This window comes from Pipistrellus kuhlii, unplaced genomic scaffold (assembly GCF_014108245.1).
Source record: "Pipistrellus kuhlii isolate mPipKuh1 unplaced genomic scaffold, mPipKuh1.p scaffold_m20_p_6, whole genome shotgun sequence".
NCBI classification, from domain to species: Eukaryota; Metazoa; Chordata; class Mammalia; order Chiroptera; family Vespertilionidae; genus Pipistrellus; species Pipistrellus kuhlii.
The window spans coordinates 70,568,501-70,592,787 of NW_023425562.1; the positions used below are offsets into that span (position 1 = coordinate 70,568,501).

Here is a 24,287-nt window from a genome sequence, read left to right on the forward strand (position 1 = left end):
TATTTGCTTAATATATTTAAGTAGCCAGATACACACACACACACACACACACACACAAACATATATATATATATATATATACATATATATATAGATATATATAGATATATATATAAACACATATATATGTGCTTATATTTATATTTATGATTGTTATATCTTATCGATGAATTGAACCCTTTATAATTATATAATGACCTTCTTTGTTTCTTGTTACCATGTTTGGCTTAGTGTCTATTTTGTCTGATACACTTGCATGGAACATCCTCCCTCCTCCATGGCGCCCCCCCCCTCCACTTTAGCATTAGTGCTAAGTGAGTCTCTTGTAGGCAGCTGTAGTTGGGTCTTGCTTTCTTATTCATCCAGCCACTCTATATCTTTTGATTGGAGATTATAATCCATTTACATTCAGAGTAATTATTGATAGGTAAGAAGTTATTGTTTTCTTTTTTTTGTAGTACCCTATTCATTTAATTATCTCTTTCTGCCTTCTTTTGTTAATTATTGATTTTCTGTAGTGGTATGCTTATATTCTTTTTTGTTTATTTTTTGGGGATCTACTGCAGGCTTTTGCTTCTTACAATAAGGCTTACATAAAATTTTATACATGTAGTATAATCCATTTACATTTAGAGTAATTATTGATTACTTTAGGTTTACATAAAATTTTATACATGTAGTAGCCTATTTTATGCTGATAACAACTTAACTTTGATCATATACAAAAATTTTAACCTTTTGTTTCAATGTCACTATTTACCTTTTTAAATATTGTGTATTTATTAATAAATTATAGCTATTTTTATTTTTAATACTTTTGGACTTTAACCTTTATAATAGAGTTAAGTTTCAACATTCCACCATATTACAGTATTAGAGAATTCTGAATTTGACTATATACTTACCTTTGTCAGTGTGTTGTATATTTTCATATGTTCTCATGGTACTGATTAGTGTCCTTTCATTTCAGTTTAAAGAAGTCCTTTCAGTATTTCTTGTATGGTGATCTAGTGGTGATGAACTCCCTCAGCTTTTGTTTTTTTGGGAAAGTCTTTATCTACCTTTCATTTTGGAAGAATAGCTTTGTTGGGTAAAATGTTCTTGGTTGGCAGGGTTTTGTTCCAGCACTTTGAATATATCATTCATGCTCTCTTGCCCTGTACGGTTTCTGCTAAGATAGCCTCATAATAAATTGCAGCTTCTTGTCTCTTGCTCCTTTCAAGATTCTCTACTTGTCTTTTATTTTTGACAGTTTTATTAAATGTGACTTGGAGGGGACCTTTTGAAGTTTACTTTGGTGACTTAGGACTTTTATGAACTTTCATATACAAATCTCTCCCTAGATTTGAGATGTTCTTAGCTCTTCTTAAATAAGCTCTTAAAAAATAAGCTTTCTGTCCCCCCATTCCCTCTTTCTCCCTCTGGAAATCCAATGATTGCAAATTGATCTTTTTTTATAATATTCCTAGATCAGTTAGACTTTTTCCTCTCTTTTTCATTCTTCTTTGTTTTTCTATGACTGGATAATTTCCAAGATCCTGTCTTTGATCTCACTGGTTACTTCTTCTGCTTGATCAAGTCTTGTGTTGATGCTCTCTATTGCATTTTGTTTTGTTTCATTCATTGTATTATTCAGAACCAAAATTTCTTTTAAATTTTTTATTTCTGTCTCTTTATTAAACTTCTCAATGTGTGTGTGTGTGTGTGTGTGTGTGTGTGTGTGTGTGTATTGTTTTCCCAATTTTCTTGAACTGTCTTTCTGTTCTTTCATGTAGTTCATTAAGGTCCTTTTAAATAGCTATTTTAGTTCTTGATGTGGTAAGTCAGAGATCTCCATCTCTTTGAATTGGGTTACTATAAGATAATTGTGATCCTTTGATAGTGTCATATTTCCTTGCTTTTTAAATGTTCCTTGCAATTTTGTGTTACTGGCTTCACTTTTGAAGTAGCCCTCATCTCCTTCATAGGTGAAATATCTCCATTATCCCTACAAGGAATTCTGAGGTTTCTTGGATATCCTGTGAATATATCTGCTCCACGTTTCTTGCTTTCTCTTATGGCAGAATTCTTTTTCTTTTTAAAAAAATATATTTTATTGATTTTTCACAGAGAGGAAGAGAGAGGGATAGAGAGTCAGAAACATCGATGAGAGAGAATCATTGATCAGCTGCCTCTTGCACACCCCTACCGGGGATGTGCCCGCAACCAAGGCACATGCCCTTGACCGGAATCGAACCCGGGACCTTTCAGTCCACAGGCCGACGCTCTATCCACTAAGCCAAACTGGTCTTGGCCTTTTATGGCAGAATTCTTAAGCTCATATGTAGTCTCTGAATCTTGAGAAGCAGCAGGCTGAATACTGATAGCCTCTTTTCCCAAAGATGGCACTACAACTCAAGTTTGTGGTCTTTCTCTGGCCCACTGCTTTAAGTGATTTTCTGCATTTGCTCATTAGCCATCTGCCAAAGCCTGCTCATGCTGCTGCTGGAAACATGCAAGAGAGCTAGCCATGGGGGTAGGGTGGTATGTGGGTGAGGCGCAGAGAGCTGGGCGTGCTCATGGGCCAGTTGGGAGGATTCATTGGTGAGACATTACCAGTAGGTCATGGGTGAACTTCTTGGTAGAATTTACAACATATTTATGGTTTGTGTTTCTTTAATGTTCTCCAAGAATTCTATCTGTTGTTTTCCTAGACTCTTTTCACCCACCCCACCCCAGTTTTGGTGCCCCTATTTAGTACACATGAATGGGGTGAAGATAAACGAGTCCCTTAGGAAGCATTCACACAGCTGGGAATGCTGGTACTTGCTCATATGCTATCCCTTTCCCCACCTCAAGAAAGAGCTATCTTGGCACTAATCTGTGTCTCCTTGGTGATGGGTGACATGGTTAATGTCAAACTGTTCCTTTTAGCTACTCTAGTTTGTCTAAATTCAGATTTTTTTTTTCTTCAATGAAGTCCCAGAAGTTCTCTAGAAACATGTCCCTTCACAAAGGCTCTCTCCTCTGCGAGTGATTAAGTCAGTGGCTCCCAGACCACACCAAGAGGTGCTGGAGCCAGCTCATAGGTCACACATGGTCCATAGCCAGGACCGATGACTGTCTGCCTATGTCCTGATGCACAGTAGGCAAGACTCCTTCCAGGTCCTGTTATAAATGGTACTGGATTTCATAGGCACTTTTGTTCAATGATAGATGCTGAATATTTGCTGTTGAATTGGGGAACAAAATGATGGATATCTTTAAGCTGCCTTGATGCTGACATCACTCTGGAGAAGGCTTTTTTTAATTTTTTGCTTCTGCTTCCAAGGTGCTAGCTTCAACCTAAATCATTTGAGTTAGTGCTCCTGAAGAGCAGCTGCAGTGGGAAGACACTCACATTTGTTCTTCCTCTAGTCCACATGTGTCAAACACAAGGCCCGCGGGCCAAATCCGTCCCGCCAGGCCTTGAAATGTGGCCCGCACCGCGCTGTCATCACTGCACTCCGCTGCGTTTCCATCACAATGACAGTTTATGACTGTTCAGTAAACCATTCGGCCCACGATTTAGGCTGGATTTTAGATTTTGGCCCCTTCTCTGATTGAGTTCGACACCCCTACTCTAGTTGTATGTTACACATTTTTATTGTGTGTAACCATCAGATGAAAGTTGTAGGTTTAAAATTGCAATCCCAACCCTGCAAGGACCCTTTGATGTCTCTAGAGAGCCAATCTCCAAGTGGTCGTGCTGCCTCAGACACCAGAAGCTTTGTGTTCTTTGGAGATGAGACCACAGACTCAGTCTCAAATGGAAAGGCAGAAACAATACCCCTCAATAGGGAGGAAACCATTAAAAAAAAAATAAAATAAAATAAAAAAAAAAAAATATATATATATATATATATATATATATATATATATATATTTTTTTATTGATTTTTTACAGAGAGGAAGGGATAGGGACAGAGAGCTAGAAACATTGATGAGAGAGAAACATCAACCAGCTGCCTCCTGCACACCCCCTACTGGGGATGTGTCCACAACCAAGGTACATGCCCTTGACCAGAATCGAACCTGGGACCCTTCAGTCCGCAGACCGATGCTCTATCCACTGAGCCAAACTGGTTTCCGTGGGAGGAAACCATTTTAGGATATGGGAGCAGATCTTCAGTCTGTGCCAAACTGTATCCAGAGAATTAAGCCTTTTCAGGTTCAAAATCATGCTGTCACTGTCCTCCCCACTGTCTCCCTGTGTCATTCTCCCAATACCCTAGACTTCCTCAGGTTGGCCCTTTAGGCAGTGGTATGCTGGAATTAGCTCTCTCTGGCTTACAAGAGCCAATTGGTAAGTCTTCAGTAATTTTGCAAGCTGGTTGTTAAACACAGCCATTATTAAAAATTAAATTTATAAACTTACAGTGTAATAAATTATATTAAAAACAACGTTAATAAATGCTCAATACCCATCACTTTCATTTTACTAATACCTGTGCTCTTTAGGTTTAAGTCCATGGTCTCTGTAGAGTGGAAGTACTATATAATGGTTGCTACTGGGCATCCCTTTCCAGCTCCCTGTCCAGTGACATTACATCGGTAGTTTACAATTGGCCACAATGGGAGTATTTATATCACAGAAATTGGAATTTGCTGCAAGACAGGGCTTTCCCCCCCAAAATGCCAATTAGGCATTTACTAGCTTACCATGCTTCTATGTGACTCCAGTTGACCAGAGATAATAGAACACAGTGCATCACGTCTGTCTCTTACCAGCCCAGCTCACAGTAGTTACAGGCCCTGCATGTAGAGTGTCTGAGAGTTATGCCTGTGCCGTGTGCAAAGCACTTAATTAAAGGTTTTGAACTGTGAGGACATTCTTTGGCTTGATAGCTACTTTGGAGTCATCACTTTGCTGCAAGTTGCTTTTCATAACTTTGCCCTGGCTTACCTTGTCATCTGGTGTTTACTCCAAACTGAGATTTCTGGGGAGGGAAGTTAGAGGCCAAGGGCAGCTCCTAGAGACAGATGGCGGAGTGTCTGCTTTGGCATTATCCATGGTGTAGGCACCGCTGACCTGTGTGCAGACAGAGCCTGCCAACTCAGCCATGCCCTTGGCATAAGGAAGAGGGGATCAAAGCTGGCACTGTTCACAGTGAGGGCTACCTAATTGTGGAGTATTGCCACCCAAAATGGATGGGTGACCATAAGGCCTTTTTGATGGAAGCATGTTCAATACAGTGCACATGTGTCTATAAATGTACCTGCCTATGAGGACAAGACCACTGCACATATGATTTTCTAGTAACCTGAGCCTTATGTACCATCATGTGGATCACAACAACGACAAAACTTACAGGTTCGCTTTTCAGTATAAGAAAATTGAAGACTCTTTCATGGCAGAAAGTATCCCAGTCACCTGGGAGATAGGCAGCCGCCAGCAATCAACGTCTTTTCACTGTACAGGTGAAAACAGTCCATTACCCCCATTTATTGTTTTTAGAAAACATACTCACAAAAAGGTGCATTTGAACACTTCCACAGATTCATAATTCAGAGCAGTGTTTCTCAAATCAAAGTAGTTATTTGAAAGAAACTCAAAGGAAACAGCGGACACGTCCACAGTATGTCCTTGCTCGGTAGCAGTCCATAATTGTGAACTTTTGTGAATTGTCACAACCCGGGATGAATGATGGGACTATAACAGGTTGTAGAATTGGAGAATGTTAAATCTTTGTTCCTAATGGCAAAACATGTTTTTCTCATTTTCATCAGAATGTGTGATCCATGCCATTTGAAATCAAATTCCAAACACAATGAGCCATTAGTGTAATAGCTCATTACTAACAGCAGTCTTATAAATAATACATTCTTATCATGCGCATGCAGCTCGCCATGAAGCCAGCGAAAGGTATTTCAGGCCATCGAAGTTTCTTTGTGCCAGCGTGGCTGCAGATTAGAAGGACATCTCCATGTGAACCAAGATGGATGCCAATTTTCCCTGCCGAGAGGGAGGCTGGCCGCCTCTCTCTGCACATATGGTAGATGGATTGGTTAATCAGCGTCTGCTGAGTCTTGGGCCTACAATTACAGAGAAGCCAGACAACTGCAGCTACCCAGCCTTTGTTCATGAGTGCAAACAAGACAAACAATCGCTTGTTATTTGGGGAAAAAATTAAAATGTTTATTTTGGACTTTTATTAAAGTGTCAATGGCTTTATAAAACAGCTGTGTAAATTCAGCCTTTTACAGTTAGCTGGTATCATTTTGGGGAGCTGGTAAAGAAAAGAATATGCATGGAAAAATTAATTTTCCAATCATCCCCTTATATTTTAGCATTAAAGAGAAAAATAAAGGAAATCTCACATGTATTTTTCAAATATATGTTTGCAAACAAATGGTTTTAAACTAGAAGGCACATTTGAGAACATTAGTTTAATACCTATTTTTTCTGTGCCATTTAAAAGATTAAGTATTATTGTAGCTTAATTTTCTGCTTTAGTAGGTTGAAACAATGATTTTCAACTTTTTCATCTCATGACACACAAACTAATTACTAAAATTATGTGGCACATTAAAAAATATACTTGTTAATCTGACCAAAAATATAGGTATAATTTTGAATGATTTACCAAAAATAATAATAATATTAATTACCTACCCTGTTTGCTCCAAGGTGACTTTTGAAAAAATTGGGTGCCGCCGAAACCGGTTTGGCTCAGTGGTAGAGTGTCGGTCTGCGGACTTAAAGGTCCCAGGTTCGATTCCGGTCAGGGGCATGTACGTTGGTTGTGGGCACATCCCCAGTAGGGGGTGTGCAAGAGGCAGCTGGTCGATGTTTCTCTCTCGTCGACGTTTCTATCTCTCCATCTCTCTCCCTTCCTCTCTGTAAAAAATCAATAAAATATATTAAAAAAGAAAAAAGAAAAAATTGGGTGCCAATACTTGTATATAAGAAGTTCTGGTACCAAGAATTAACTAATCAGATGCAATCTTGCCCTAACCAGATTGATTCAGTGGATAGAGCGTTGATCTGCAGACTCAAGGGTCCCAGGTTGGATTCCGGTGGAGGTCATGTACCTTGGTTGTCAGCACATCCCCAGTAGGGAGTGTGCAAGAGGCAGCTGATTGATATTTATCTCTCATTGATGTTTCTAACTCTGTCCCTATCCCTTCCTCTCTGTAAAAAAATCAATAAAATATATTTTAAAAGAAGAAAAGATGCAATCTTATGTGACATGACCAATAAGATGTGATTCCATTATATGATCTAATATATATTTACGGTTTGGGTCAGAGCATTCACAACAGTCCACTTTTGCTGTGTTGGCTGTTGTCATTTTTTAAAAAGTACTCTTATTTATTTTAGAGAGAGAGGTAGGGAGAGGGAGAGATAGAAACACTGATTGGCTGCCTCCTGCACACTCCCTACCGGGATTAAGCCTGCAACTAGGGTATGTGTCCAGACTGGGAATCAAACCAGTGACTTTTTGGTGTACTGGTCAATATTCAACCAACTGAGCCACACCAGTCAGTGTTGTTGTCCTTTTTTTCTTCTTTTTTTTTAATTTGTCAATCTAAAAGGAAAAGAGGTAAGTGACCCTGATTAAATAGCCAATTATTACATGTTTTTAAAATTCTTGTGGCACACCAGTTGAAATTGTGTTAAAATATTAATCATTTTCTCCAAATGGGCATTGGATGATGCTACATTTTGGGGACTAGGGAATGCCTATGAATATTGAGTTCTACTTTTTAAGTGGAATATTTATCTCCCAAAATAGGCTAAAAACTTGAGGGATAAATGCTAGTTTCTATTAAGAACTGGCAGTCAAACCAGTCAACCAGAATTTGCTTCAAACCCGTGTAATAATCAGCAGAAATTATTTATATGAAATTTATTTTTTCCACTTTTACTGATATAATTGACATATAACATTGTATAAATTTAAGTTGTACAATATAATGATTTGATATATGTACATATTACAAAATAATTACCACAATAAGATTAGTTAACCAAGGAACTATACATTTTCTCTCACTCTCTTTTAAAATTTTAAATGCTTATCTTATGGAGAAGAATGAAGTATAGAATTATTTAATAGATAAAATAAAGAATTTCAACAACAGTCATCTCTTAATGTGGAATATGATAGAATTAAATTTGTTAATTTATATTTTAGTACCAATCATAGGTGCAGATTAGCTTGTTACTCATTATAAGATAACTTGTTTCCTCTAATCACAGCCCTCTGACACCAAATGAGTTTTCCATCCATACCAACTAGTTCTTCAGCTCTCAAGGCACCACTGGGTGTCCTGCAGCTCTGTTCTGACACTACCTGGAGTCGGCACAGACCCACATCTTTAGAGCTCATACCCACAAGACTGCTCCCACTTCAGACGCCAGTCACAAGCCCCAGACTGCCACCTATACTCCTAACTGGCGACAAATCGGGTTCCCACAACCCCCTCCTTGGGTTCACTAATTTAATAGTACAGCTCACAGAATACAGGGAAATTTTTAAAAAAATATATATTTTATTGATTTTGTACAGAGAGGAAGGGAGAGAGATAGAGAGTTAGAAACATCAATGAGAGAGAGTCATCGATCAGCTGCCTCCTGCACACCCCCTAGGGATATGCCCGTAACCAAGGTACATGCCCTTGACCGGAATTGAACCCGGGGACCCTTCAGTCCCCAAGCCTACGCTCTATCCATTGAGCCAAACTGGTTTCGGCACACAGGAAAATGTTTTAATTACTACCACAGTTCATTTTAAAAGATACAACTCGGGCCCTGGCCAGTGTGGCTCAGTTGGTTGGGCATTATCCCATTCACCGAAAGGTTGCCAGTTCAATTCCAGCCTGAGTTTCAGGCTCCCTCCCTGATAGAGGGGCACGAAGGATACAACTAATCATTGATGTTTCTCTCTCTCTCTCTTTCTCTCTCTCTCTCTCTCCCAATAAAAATTAAAAAAAAAAAAAAAGATACAGCTCAGGAACAGTCAAATGGAAAAGATACATAGAGCAAGGTGTATGTGTGTGTGTGGGGGGAGGGGTGAGTTTTCTTGCCCTCTTTGAGCACATCACCTCCCAGCACCTCAGTGAGTTCCCTAAACCAAAAACTCCTTAACCCAGTTGTTTAGGGGTTTTTATGGTGGTTCCACGAATGGTTGTTTATATTATTGGCTACTGGTGATTGAACTTAATCTCTGGCCCCTCTCCCTTTCCTTGAGGTCAGGGGTGGGACTGAAAGTCCCAACCCTCAAATCACAGGTTTCGTTCCTCTGACAACTAGCCCCCATTTTCAGAGTCACCTTATTAGCATAAACTCAGGTATCCTTGAAACAGGCTATTATGAAAAACTTAAGATGCGCCTTTTAGAAAATTGCAAGTGTTTTAGGAGCTTGCTCTTGGATCAGGGATGAAGACCAAATATAAATTTCTTATTATATAACACTATCACATTCTTAATCCTGTGTCTTTCTCATCAAAGGCCTAAGATCATGGGGACCATTGTAAGAGGTTCACACAGGTAGCTATTATGATGCTGGAAGGTGATAGATGCATTTTTAGATTAGACTCACGAGTTTACCTTGCTCAGACATTTCCACCAAACCTTTTTCCTCACCTCTCCTCCCTATGAGACCATCTAAGCAAATAAATGAATTCAAGAAAATCAAAGAGTTCCTACCTGGTAAGGAGTGAGTGACCATGAACTTTTCTCTGAATCAGGAGTCAATCAGATGGACACGGGAACAATGGCTGGTCTTTGAGAACTGTGCGTGGTACCAAGGAGGAGAGTGGACAGAAGGCTAGGCTTGCAGTGGGATAATGCAAAGGATATGGGCTAGGAGGGGCACTGCCTGGGCCAAGAGGGCACATGTTAAGTTCCAAATAGTTTTTCTTCAAGAACTCTCTGGCAACTTCCCTATGTTAGGTATCCATTTCTAGGATTGCTGACCACAGTCACCTGTTAAACACTAGAGGCCCAGTGCACAAAATTTGTGCAGGGGTAGGATCCCTAGTTGCTGCCAGCTGCCAGCCAGGATCTCCCTTCCTCTGTTGGCTGCCTGCTGCCACCAGCAGGGGCCTGCCTCCCTTCCCACAGTTGGCTGCTGGCCCCGTCCCCTGGTCGAACTCCCAGACGAACTCCTAGTTGAACTCCTGGTCGAGGGGACAATTTGCATATTAGGCTTTTATTAATATTATATAGGATTGTTTTGAGTGTGTTGTGTGTGCCATGCATTGTGCTAGACACTAGAGCTGCTGAAGGAAAGCACTGCTCCCTCCCTCAAATGCCTCAAAGTACTTGCCAAACTACGTTGGTCCAATCACCCACTATGCTATGGACTCATGAAAGTTCCATGCTGAGAATTCATTTGAGGACTGATAGAGTAAGTAGATATTTTGGATGTTTCAGGTGGAAGGTGTAGCTGTTGGGTTCATGAGCGTGTGCTCAAGAGTGAACATGGAGCTCCTCCATCAGTGCTTTGACTTGGGGCCCTTCCATGGATTCTGCGACCCACATCCTGATGACGTTCTGGAGCAACCACGAGACCTAAGCTTTCAAGGAAGTCAAGGTACAGAGGCTATCACAGGAATGTGTCAGGAATTAAATCCATGCCTATACACAACCATGATTTCCTAAGCGATGGAACTAATTTTATATTTCCTTCTGAAATTCTCTTAAAGGTATAGGTTCTCCCCATGGTTAATGAAATCATTGTGCACATATCCTTGAGCTCAGATAGTCTAAATTTTAAAATTTTAGTTTAGTTAAATGTAGTGGCCTTGCAATTTAAGATTTCCTAAATTCAGAATGTCTGCCTTTAGATTGTTTATGGTGAAATAATTGGTAATATTTAATGATTTTACGTATACATGCAAACATAATTATAATGAGTAAATTTTTCAAGTCAGTAACTCAAGAAGTTCTATATGCCTTTAAGTTTTAATCCTACCAGTTGGTGCTTCTGTGTTTATGTCGTTCGCAAAGTATTATTTTTGCAATAGTACCGGCCTATCAAAGTCACTTTTACTTACTAAATTTCTTCCTACCCATCTGAAATAACAAAATTAATTTTAAAACATTGTATGTATCAGGATTTTCACCAAGTGAAATTAGGTAATCTCAAACTTTGGTATTTTTATTTAATGAGATCTTACTGCATTCCTGGGTATCTTTGCAGTTAAATGTATCGGGCCTTAAATCAGACAGATGCAGGCAAGGTATGTTAATTCACTTCTCTACACCAGGGTTTCTTCATTTGTAAAATAGGAACCATAGTGATACCACACCTACACAGAGGAGTTGTGAAGTTTCACTGAGATCACCCAGGTCAAGAGCTTTACTCTAGTGCTCAATAAATGTTGGTCATTGTTGTTAGCAATTGTTATTTCTTTGTGATTGGCCTTTCATCCTCTTGAGTTTTCCCAAGTCAAAATCTGGGCATTTTGAATTGTTCCACTTTCTGCAAGATTATATATCAAGATTGTTAAATAAAAAAGAAAAAGAAAAGAAAAGAAAGAAAGAAAGAAAGAGAAACACACTGGGTGGTGGGAAAGCTCTTGTTAATCTAAACAATAGCACGTGCCATCATTCTCTTGATGGAAACCGAGTGCACAGAGCTCATCTGAATGTCCAGCCACCGATGCAGAGGTGGTTTCCTTTTTGCACTGAAGACTGTACTCTTCCCAAAAGAGAGATTTGAGGCCGTTGTTTTTTAATAGTGAAGGCTGACTTGCCCATGCTTCCTAACAAAGAGATGTTGGAGTGCAATAAGGGAACTTTTCAGCATGAGGCAATCTTCAGTCATAATTTATTATTGCCATTTTCAAATGTATAAATTCTTATAGAAAGTGGTATTAAATAGGTTTTATGGATCAATTTTCTCATGTATAAAATGGAGATAAAAAATAGTCTCTAACCCAAAGAATTGTTGGGAAGATTAAATGTTAGGATCTATATGATGTACTTAATTCAGTGCCAGGTACAGAGTAAGTTCTAAAAATTTTTAAGTTGCCCCCCTCTCCCCTTGCACCCTTTGGCTCAGTGGTTGAGTGCCAACCTATGAACCAGGAGGTCATGGCTCAATTCCTGATTGGGGCACATGCCCCTGTTGCAAGTTCGATCCTCAGTGTAGGATGTGAAGGAGGCAGCCAATCAACGATTCTCTCTCATCATTGATGTTTCTGTCCCTCTCTCCCTCTTTCTTCCTCTCTGAAATCAATATATATATATATATATATATATATATATATATATATATTATATTATATTTATATTTATATTTATATTTATATTTATATTTATATTTATATTTATATATATATATAAAGTTGAAATGATATAGTCTTTTCCAGTGTGTTCCTGAGAAGCTTTGAGGCTACTGATGATCGTGCAAGATATATATAGAATGAATGGAAAGTTTCTATTTTGGAAACTTATGGGGAGAACAACATTTAAAATTTAGACTTAAAAACACACATAATCTAGTATATCCCTGTTTAGCAAAAGCCCATGGAGATATGGGAGCTGAAAAAAAGTTCTATTTCTCTCTATGGCCTTTAATATTTTTACTTAAAATTAGTTGATCTCAAAAAAGGATGTTACATTAAGGAAATGAGGAAACTTGTGTTATCTTCTGTGCCTTGTTTATTTTTGAAAATCCAGTTTTATGTTCACTGACACAAAGATGATTATGATATTTTCACCAGGGAGCACTATTGTAGCCTTCCAAATAATGCAAGGATGGATCCACAAATAATCAACAGCTCATTATGTCTAAGAAAAGAGTCATCACCACATTTGCTGCCATCTTCCTATCAACAACAAAGAATGAGGCTCCAGAGAAAATTCTATGATCTCCTGTTCTTGCTTTTTTTTTTTTTTTTTTTTCTGATGAAAGTCTCAAGTTAAAGGAAATATAATTTCTCTAAAATATGAACTAAAATTCTTGGTTCAGATGGGCATACACCATTGTGCCTTATACCTTGTATTTTGTCCAGTGCTTTTTTTTCAAAGGATTTTCATATATATATATATCTTCTAATTTTATTCCTTTAAGTTGATGAGAGAGCTAGGATAGGTGACATGGTTTCCTTTTTATGCCTGCCCAAGCTCATGCAAGTTTTAAAACTCATCAGGAGCTAACCCAGCACCCAGCTCCCACCCTCTTTGCTTGCCCAGGTAACAGGTAAGATGGCTTTGACTGAAAACTCCAGTGGGTTTTACTACACTAGATACATGGTCCTTTTTTTTTTTTTTTTTTTTTTTTGCTTCAACGACATATTGGATTAGCACTTTTTAATGGGGTCTCAGTGGCATATCCCTAGGACTGTCACCAGACCGGGAATACGGGGCACTGGCCCTGCCTGGCATGGTCCCGGACCTTTCACGTGTCAGGAGACCTCCAGGCTCTTGACTCACGCAGAAAACGTTTCCAGATCGAGTCAGAGTAAGAACAAAAGCAAGTTTTATTCAGGGAGAGAAAGAGAGATGTCAGGGTCGGGTCGCTGCTGTGAAAGAAGCAAGAGTGCATGTCCAAGTGGATGCAGGCCAGCTGGAGTGAGTTGTGCACACGGCCAGTTCCTGGGATTTTACGTGATCCCGGATTTTGAACCTTGTGGCACCAAATTCTTTCTCCACCTTGGGGTTGGGTGGGGGTCTTGTTCCTAATATGGTCTGTTCTTGTATTGGTCCTCCTTAGCCACGCCCTTCTACTTGTAGTGTCGATTTTCATTATAATGCTGATATAATGAGTTTGGGGGTCGGCCCCTGGTCAATTTTTTATTTCCACCTTCGAATGATCTGACAGTAGCAAGCTCCTGTTGTTGACTTTGGTGACCACGGCAGGAGTGTCAGATGTGGAGGTGGGGGCTCTGAGGAAAGGGCTCCGTCCCTACTTCCTCATCCCACTTGTTGGGATTTTCCCCCTCACTTCTTTCTGTCCTGCCTCAAGACTATTGGGTGTGCTCTGAACAAGTTCCACCTGTGGACTCTTCACCTCTGCGTCTGTGGGATTTGGAACTGGCTGGCCACTCTGCCCTGTGCCAGAGGCAGGCCAGGACTGCCAGGAGCTAACACACCGAGCGCAGGCTCTCCTTCCCTGTCTCACATCACTGCCCCCTCACTACTTTCTTCTCTTACTGCTTTCAAGGTAAATGGTTGAACTGGAGTCCTCGACTTCAAGTCTGCTTCTCAGGGAACCCACGCCAAGACGCTGCTGTGAAAACACACACGCGTGATAGTAGTCAGGGCATAAATACCCATGCTTCCGGTGGGAGACCTGGGAGTCAGGAGTTTTAGACTTTTTCCCGCAGTTCCTCCGCAGAGTTAAGTTCCAGCTGTCCACAGTGCTGCGCTGTGCACACACCCTGTTTCCCCGAAAATAAAACAGTGTCTTATATTAATTTGTGCTCCCAAAGATGCGCTAGGTCTTATTTTCAGGGGATGTCTTATTTTTCCATGAAGAAGAATACGCTACACATTTATTGTTAAATGAAAATAAAGGAAATTTATTATCTGTATATGGTACGGCAGTACAGTAGTTGTCAACACAAACCAGACAAACTGTGAATCCTACAGTATCAAGAATTTACTCATTTACTCAAAGACAATCATGTCATCATCTTCTGGAACGTCATCATAACAATTCAATTCCTGAACTTCCTGGTGAATTTCTTGTGACTCCATTTCTTTCAGAATCAGTGGACCAAATCTCTCATGTTTAGCAATAGCACTGTCTTTAAATGAGAACTTCTTGTCAAGGTAGCTTGCTCGCAGTGCATTTGCAATGCAACTGTCAGTGATTTTCTCCCATGAATTCTTCACCCAAGTCACAACTTCTTGCAGTTTAGGTATTAAAAAGTTTCCATGCTGATTTCTCTCTATTCTATTTTCAATGTAATCATTAATTTCCATGCGCAAATTGTCTTTGAATGGCTTGTTTATTGCAATATCAAGAGTCTGGAGATAGACCGTCATTCCTGAGGGAATCATTATCTGATCTATAAGGGGGGCCTTTTTTTCGGGGGGATGCCTTATATTTCACTAAGAAGGAAACCTGTAAGTAGGTCTTATTTTCGGAGGATATCTTATTTTCAGGGAAACACAGTACTAGTACTCTACCCTCTCTTTCTCTCTTCCTCACCGCTCTCCCTGTGCTTCCGGGAATCCCCTCTCAAATGAACTGCAGCTTCTCAGATCCTGGACTCAAGGTCAGGTCTTTTCCCACCGGCTGTGAAACTTGCAATTTTACACCAGCCTGAACCCTTTCAGGCAGAAGAATGTCCCAGCTCAACCTTCTTAAGCTAATACCGTGGCTCTCCTTTAGCTATTCACACATGTTCTGATCAGCCTGCTGTCTGTCCTATCAGCCATATCCGAAGTTAGCATTGTATTTAAAAAGTGTAACTGAGCACATTCAATTTGCATTTTACTTGACTAATTTGTATATGTTTTCATCGTTAGCCATCCGTTTTGCATATATAACTTATCACAGACTTGAACATTTTAGTTTATAATTATTAAATCTTGGGACCAAACTGGGACCAATGGGAACAATGTCTAAGGATACAGATTTTGTCTCAGTGGAAGGAAAATCTGATAAAAGTGTATGTTTTTATTTAATGGAGTACCTAGCATAGAAATAGCAAGTTCTCTGAATAATGGAAGAATTCATAAAGAAACACAGATGCTAAGCGTCTCTGAATACTTAGTGAACACACATCAACATAGTCCATATGCCTGGCACTTTATGAATATATTCCTTCAGTGACAATACAATGGCTCAAAATAATATTTTTTTTTCCAGTTGGCCCCACCACTGGCCCTGCCCTGCCTTTGCAAATCAAGCTGTGTCTTGTTCACAGTATCACACAATGAAGACTTTGGAATCAGAATTGAGCTAGCAATTTTCTTGATAATGCATAAGGCAAAATAGGTCACAGCCTGTGTGTTTCCACAGCTGTATTGGCATGGCCACATTTTCTACTTAAAAAAAAAAAAAAAAGAATCAAGGAAGAAATAAAACTTTTGTTTGTCATGTAGGTTAGTATGATCTGGGGAGCAGGGATCTGTTTTAAATGAGGCCTGCAAGGTTCAGACCTGTGAATCTCATCATACCACTGGGGCCTAGCATGCAGGATCTCTGTGGAATGTAATGCGCCACTGGCAGGGAGAATTATAATGTTATGTAACAGAATGGTGGGCTTTCAAAAGAAAAACCAATACAGCCCCTCACCAATATAACCAACTCACCCAGGAAAAGTGCTGGTTACTATACATTTAGAAGATCCTTCAAAATATAATTTTCATAACATCTCCACATAAAACATAGCCATGCTGCCTTTTAAATAAAATAAAAAAAATCACTCTTTGTCATGAAATATTTCTTTATGTCTTAAATTTATTTTCATCGAACTTACATTTGCTTCTGACCTCAGATTCTCTCCTTTGTAGAGGTAGGAAACATCTGGAATCACTCTCCATGTGCCCAACCTAAGAAACAATGGCTAAATCAAACCATTTATTGTGTCTCCATAAAATAAAAGACGGGTCTTTCAGTCCATCTTCCTAAGGTTCTATTTTATATGTCTGGTTGCCTTCTAGTTTACTTTGTGGATTCCAAATATGGGTGAAACACTCGTCTAGAGAGAATAGCAGTATTTCTGCCAAAACATTTGCATTACGTATCTCAGAATATCTGTTTTAATATCCCGTGTGTTCTGTAGTTATTTCACTAGTGACCCTCTAGGACTCTGTATTACGTTTGTTCAGGCTGGCATAACAGAGTACCACAGCCTGGGGAGCTTAAACAACGGACATTTATTTTCTCACAGTTCTGAAGGCTAGAAGTCTGCGATCAGGGCGTTGGCAGGGTTGGTTTCCTGTGAGGCCTCTCTCCATGGCTTCTAGATGGCTGCTCTCTCCCTGTGTCTTCGTGTGGTCTTCCGTCTGTCCCTGTCCATGTCCTAATCTCCTCTTGTTACAAGGATACAGTCATATGGGATTAAAGGCCACCGTATGACCTCATTTTGCTTTCATTATCTCTTTAAAGGCCTTACCTCCAAATATAGACACATTCTGAGGTGCTGGGGGTAGGACCTAAACATGAATTTTGTGGGGACATAATTAGCCCATAACACCTAGGATCCTGTGTTAATGGTTGTCTGGAGCACTGTGGCCCCGTCTACAAGGCTGTGGCAGTAATGCAGGTGGTGATGGTACCTGTGAGACGCCGAGACCTCAGTACTTGTCTGCTTGAAGCAAAGAATTTAGTCAAGAGACAAGGTGCAGCAGAGCAAGCAAATGCACACAGGACTGAAACAAGGGAGGGCTCAACATTGTAGAAGCAGCAGGAGAGCCTAGGCTGGGCTGCTGTAGCTCACTGGGAAGTCTAAGAAAAGGGGGCCTTGGAGACAGGTTCAGGGGATTAATCCGGGAAGAGCTGACACTGCCCATTGCTGCCCTGGTTGCAAGTCTAATGGGTCCCCTTAGGGAAAGGATGGGGAGGGAATGGCATAGGCTTGCCCCCCTGGAGAGAGCTGGGTCCTTCGCATTGAAGGTATTTATCTCTCTCTTTTGCAGATGGGAATCTTAGGGGAAGGGTCAGGGGAGGGTCTCAATAGACTATTCATCAGCTTTCCAGGTGTGTCCTTTCAGGGTAGTGGTCTCCACTGATTGGTCAGCACCAGGGCAGGGTGTCATTAGTCATTGCAGCTGACCCTGAGGCAGCTATGGCATCATTTGTCTGGTTTTGCTGCTTTTCTGGTCCTGCATCTGAAACACAACAAAGGCCTAGATGTTATCTTTAGGGAGGAAAGGTCAGAAGTTCCAAACCTCATGACCAATGACAGGCTAGGGGAGGAAAGGTTACTCTGGGGGCGAGGTCCTTGTTTTCCCAATTTTGCCCCTTGCTAGGCACATGGGGATTTCCATCCTGATGACCTTCTGTACCTGACCCATTGTCCTTGCTCTGCTCAGGTCTGTCTAAATGCCTATTACATTGGTAACAGAGTCCACTCTACTTAATGCTCATACATGCTTTGTTATAATTCAAATTTTGTCTTTTTTTAAAAAAAAAAATCACTAGAAAGGTGACAAAATTTCATTTTTCCAAAACGTTAGCTACTCTTGTCAACTTTGATGTTCTAGAATTAACTAATGCTTTGCTAGAGATATTGACAAAACAAGTAATACCAGATCTATGCCCAGACTAATGTGTTTCTCTCCAAGGTTGACAGTAAATGCTTCCAGGGCAAAAAATAAAGTGATAAACACAGTGGAACTAGAGTCATGGATATATGGTGTAGTCTAACAGATGTCAGAGGGGAGGTGAGAGGGCTGGATGGAATGAAAGGAGGTGAAGAGAATCGCCAAAGAACATATATGCATGAACCCTGGACCCAGAAAATAATGTGGGGAGGGCCAGAGGAAGGGGAGGGTCTGAGTGGAGGGGGCCAAGAGGGGGGAAATGTGGGACATCTGTCATAATGTCAACAATAAAAAAACCCAAACCTTCAAAATATTAAAATAGCAGCACCAAATGATTCTTAAGGCATCCACGTAAGAATTTGTTATTTTGCAGAGAGCAAGACGACTAGAAGGCGCATCCAACGCTCCTTGCAAGCACTGGGAATGGCCTATGGCTGTGCTGTGCTAGTCACCTGACATTCATTTCACAATGGTAGAAATGCAAATTTGTTTTTACATAGAGCCTCGAGGTCTTTGAAAGGAAAGTGGCTTTATTTATATTCGTTATGATCATTATGTGCTGGGATTATTTTCTCAGTAGGCAGTGTCTCTTTTGCTCACATTTATGAAGCAGGGGAGAAGGCATTTAATGAATTTCAAGAGTGTATTTAACTGTAAAACACATCTCACTCAGTATATTCACATGTAAATAGCCCTTTTATTTGTTCTCTTTGGTGACCTCTCTTCTTCTGGTTGGAGATCACAGTTGTTGTTGTTTTCCATTTCCAAATGGTAGGCTGAATGTTGATAATGAAAGATTATGCAAAAAAAATCCATGTTTAAAATAATGTTGATATGCCACTTGTGTGGCTGGATAATTATAGTAATTTGGCTATTACACTATATGGTGTCAGGAGTTAGTTACTAGAAAACATGGTGATAGAGGTGATTCAGGGGATTTTCATCCCAACAGGATGCTTGATCCTGCTGACTTTTCTGTTGAAAATCTGCTTGCAAGTGAATACTCTGAATGTCCCCCAATGAAATTGGCTGTTTGTGTGGGCTGCACCCATTGTATTGGGGTCACTGTGAGTTCTGTGTCTGTTTACACAGGCTTTGTGAGACTCTTAAAATATCACGGATCTACCTAATTTAATCTGAGCAAAGCAACTAAGGAAGCAATTACTAAAAATCATAGTCTTTGCACATGGCAGCAAACAAAGGAAAATGTATTAATTCTAAGCCCATCATGAAGCCAGTTATTTTGCTGCTGGATTGCAACCCTTTTTGACACTGCAGAGTCCTCTGGCTGTTGGTGTGTGCACACTTCTAGGAGAGCATAGGTTAGCTCAGCGCAAGGCCTGACTTCAGGTTCCTCTTTGGTGACATTCCATTTCCATTCAAGGTTATTAATATATGTTCAGATTTTCTATTTTTCAGTGTGTAGGGATGTATACATAAATATATATGCACACACACACACACACACACACATACATATACTGTTAAAAATGATTAAAGAAGACAATATAGGTGATGTAAACAAGCTTTATTTCATACTTTGTAAAGTGAATAGACTCCTATTGGAGAATTGCAGAATGGGGCAGAAGGCTGGAAGCTTTTAGGGGATACAGAATAAGAACCAGGAAGAGAAAAATAGAAAATATCCAATTAGCTGGAGTCACAAAATCAACCTTGTTTTGGGTGAGAAAGAACAAGAAAATAAACATAAAGCCCAGATTTGGTTGACTGTTTGGGGATTAGCTGACTGGATAGACTGCATTTCTTGGTCAAGAGGAGCATTTACAGAGACACAAAGGTTAGATCTATTTCCATTTGCTGATGTGGCACTCCAAGGGGAGCAGCTCTCTCTTGGGCCTAGCCAGTTATTGAAAAAAAAAAAAATATGTATCACACACACACACACACACACACACACACATTTTTTCACAAGATTAACTACACAAAAATATCCTACCTTATAAAAGAGTAATATGCAAATTAACCATCACTCCACTCAAGCCACACCCACCAGCCAATAAGAGCAAATATGCAAATAAATCCCAACCAAGATGGCTGCAGCCACAGAGAGCAGTTGAGAGGCTTGGGTTTCCCCGGCAACGGAAGCCAAGCTTTCTGCCTGCCTATTGGGCCTAGTCCTCCACTTCAGGCTACAAAGTTTCAATTATAGAAGATACATAAAACCAAACAGAAATGGTGGCAGCCGAGTGAGCAGGGGCTTGGCTCTGCTCCAGGCTACAAAGTTTCAATTGTAGAAGGTAAATAAATTCCAACCAGGACTTCCACTAGGGTCGCCTGGGGGTGTGGCCAGCCTGCAAACTACCACAGGAAGGAGCATTTACAAAATTGACCACATGCTTACAAACTTTGAAGGATCAAAATCATACAGAATAGGTTATCTGATTTCAATGCAATTACTAAAACCTAGTATAATAAAATTACTAAAGCATTCCAAATAGATAAAGAAAATGTGGTTATAGATATATTTTTACTTGTAGTCTATCCTTTTTTCATTATATATTTTGCATCTTTGTTATTAGGTGCATAATTTTTAAATCATTATAAATCTTTGAACTTTTAAAAATCAATTATGAAGTATTCTTTATCTATAGTGATCTTTTGTGCTTTAAAGTTTACTTTTTCTGATTTTAACATGGCCACACTTGCTTTTTTTGATTCATGTTTGTATGTCATATCTTTTTTTATTCTTTTATTTTCATCCTTCCTTACATTTTAGATGTGTCTCTTATAAACAGCATAGCGTGGTTTGTTATTTTAAATTTAGTGTGACAACTATTATCTTTTAATTAGAGTATTTGTTCTGTTTACTTTTCATATTCTTATAGCTACCATCTTACTTTATATGTATTCCTTATGTTTCTATGTTTCATTTATGGTGTTATTTATTTGTGTCTTTTCAAAAAGACACAAAAATATATGTTTAATTTGTATTTTCAAAGAACTAGCTTTAGGATTTAATCAGTTCTATTATATTTTATGGCTACATCATCAATAATTCATTGCCACAATAGTTCTGCTAATAAACAAATATAAACCACAGTTACATAACCATAAGAAGCATGTTTTTCTCATACAAGTGGCCTTAGCTAGAAAGCACTGCGGATCTTGACAGTATCTTCTCACAGGTCTTTGGGCTGGCTGTGTATTGGCTGATCTAGGGTGGCCTTGACTCGGCTTCATGTGCTTTTCCCTTTAGCAGACTAGATTGGGCATGTTCTCAGGGTGACATCAGAGGTGTAAGAGGCTGAATGGAAACACAAAAAAGCCTCTTGAGGTCTAGGCTTTGTAATAGTCCTATTAGTAAAGAGCAGGACAGAGCCAGGTTTTGTGGGACCTAAAGTCTGTATAAGTTAGGAGTCCTCTTAAAAGAATGAAAATTATGAATGCAGGAGTAGCTGTGCCTCGGGAGGGGCCAATCTAGGGAGGGGCCTGAACCTCCAACTTCATTAGCTTTGTGGTAAACCCGCTTCAGATGAGCATCTCGCTTAGAAAGTCCCAGCAAATTGTGCCTTCACTCTCACTAGGATAAAGCACTAGAGCATGACTTCTAAGCTACATACGTGAGATAAGCAATAAAATAACAATTAAGTTTGCAGCCTGAGTGTGTTTTGGTTGTGTGTGTGTCACATTTGAGGATCTCAGGGCACATTGTGAAAATTAAGTAATCCAACCTCACTAAACCCCAGAGACACAGGAAAGAGATATAGGATCACCTCACCCCATTCTGAAATGCAGCCACCTCTGGGGATGAGCGTGGTAGCTGCTCAATAATAACCTGTAACACCCCAGGACGGTTCAGCCAAGACAATTAGTTGTTGTAGTTGGTAATTGTCTTGTGAAGCAGTGCAGTCACTGGGATTATTAGTTCACTGTAAATCTAATCCATTCTTCACGATTTCTGACTTCTTAGTAATTTTGTCCTAATTATAAAAGAAATTATGCACAGTGAAAGTCTGGTTTCCTTTTAGTTGTGTTTTTATGTAGTTATTCAAATTTAAAACTGAAAATAGGAAAAGATCTAAAAAAAAAAATAAAGTGCAGTTTAAGAATAGAGAGTTATCTATATCTATATATCTATATATTTAATTAAAAAATTTTGCACCCTGGTCAGTGTTGCTTGATGGTTAAATCATTGGCCCAGGAACCGAAGGGTTAGGGGTTCGATTTCTGGTCAAGGGCACATACCTGGGTTGCAGGTTTGGTAACCAGCCCCAGTCAGGGTGCATGTAGGAGGCAAACAACTGCTATGTCTCACATTGGTCTTTCTCTTTCTCCCTCTCCCCTTCCCTCGCTTCCACTTTCTCCTAAACAAATAATAAATGGAAAAAAATATCCTTGAATGAGGATTAACAACAACAAAATTTGCTGCTGAGCAAAAGGAATCAATGATAAGAGTCAGAATAGTAGCTACCTTTAAGAGGTATATTAGCGGGACAGGAGGATTGTGGGTGAGAGAGTTTCTGGCCCTGGGAATGCTTTAGATTTCATTTGGGTAGTTGTTATATGGAAATATACACATGGTAATTCACACACTTTACCATATGCGTGTTATGCTGCTCTTGTTGCCATGAGAATGCAGAAAACTCCATGTAGACTGCCTAGAAAGTTTTGTGGGAAGCAGGATGAATGCAGGAACTGGAATCATAATACATTTTATTCTCCCCAAAGTATTTCTGTCAGAAGAGGGATTCTAAGACCTTTACTTCTCTCTCATTTTTCCCCCTCTCCAACGGAGCTACTTGCTATGTGGGATGCAGTTCTTTCTCACTGCTCTTGCTACATGATGTATTTCCTTGTATGTGCCCTTTACACCCCCTGGGCATGGAATTTTCCTCTTAGAGTTTGATTCTATTTTATTCACCTATATCTCTTCCAGAAGCAGGTATAGGGTAAGTGATTGGGAACTTGAGGTTGGGAGGCATCTGCAGGGCAGTTGCCCTGGCTGGCGCTAGGAAACAGTGGGAGAGGAGGAAGCAGAGAGGATCTGGGCTGCCTCTGGCTGCGCAGTGTCTGATGTGGTGGTTGGAAAGGTTAGAAACAAGAAGACGAGCAGCAGGTCCACGCTGGCAGCAGTGTCTCTGGGGCCTTCAGCAGGGCCGGTCCCTTCTGCATCTGGCAGCATTCCAGGCAGGGCCAGCCCCTGTGCAGTGTCCTAGGGCTGCTCTGAGCCAAGGCCCACAGGGTGAGAGCAGATGTCATGGCTGAGAATTCCCAGCAGAGCAGGCACAGGGTGAGCCAGAAAGGAGGCATGGGAGTGGGAGACACGAGAGAGGGGGAGAGAAAAAAAGGGCATTGTGGGAGAGAGAGAGGGTTAAAGAGAGGGGGAGAGGGAGGGTAAAAGGAGGAAAGGAGGGAAGAAAGAAAGACCAACAGGAAGAAAGACACAGGAAGGTAGGAAGAAAGAAAAGAAAGGAAGGAAGGAAGGAAGGAAGGAAGGAAGGAAGGAAGGAAGGAAGGAAGGAAGGAAGGAAGGGAAGGAAGAAAAAAAGGAGGAGAAAGAGAAAAAGAGGTTTTTTTGACAAGATAGGAAAAATGTTTTCTACTCTAATTTTAGTGATGTTTCAATACATGAAATTGCCCTGATTATTGACTTTTCAGAGCCTATTACAGCAATAATGCTGAGTTTCAGTTCTTCTTGCTTAGAAAGTAAAAACGTGAAGAGTGCCTGTCAGACTGCATGCTCGCAGTGTTGTCAGAAGACAAGCAGCCCTGGTGCTAATCTTTGGCCTTTAGATGCAGCTAATTGTCTTTTTCGTGGTCTCTCTCTCTCTTCTTCTCTCTCTCTCTCTCTCTCCCCACACACACACACACACACACACGCGCACACACACACACACACACACACACACACACACACACACACTAATATAAGAGAAATAGGCAAATTGACCGTATCTCTGCAACACCCACCAGCCAATCAGGAGTGAGTACGCAAATTAACCAACAAAGATGGTGGGTTAATTTGATATGCAGGCATGGAGGGGCTGGGGCGGGGTGGCCACTTGTGTATGCACCAGTGCCAAGCGGCCTGTACCCAGGCATGTGCCCTAACCAGGAATCGAACCAT

General features: G+C 40.2%; 1 protein-coding gene across 1 annotated transcript in view; it reads left to right on the plus strand.

Moving 5' to 3' along the window:
• The window catches only part of CFAP61 (cilia and flagella associated protein 61), a 218,618-nt gene that overhangs the window by 25,328 nt on the left and 169,003 nt on the right, over nucleotides 1-24,287 (plus strand). The window contains exon 8 of the mRNA XM_045574878.1: nucleotides 10,403-10,562. Coding sequence (XP_045430834.1) covers nucleotides 10,403-10,562 — 160 coding nt within the window. The remainder of the gene's footprint in view (nucleotides 1-10,402; nucleotides 10,563-24,287) is intronic.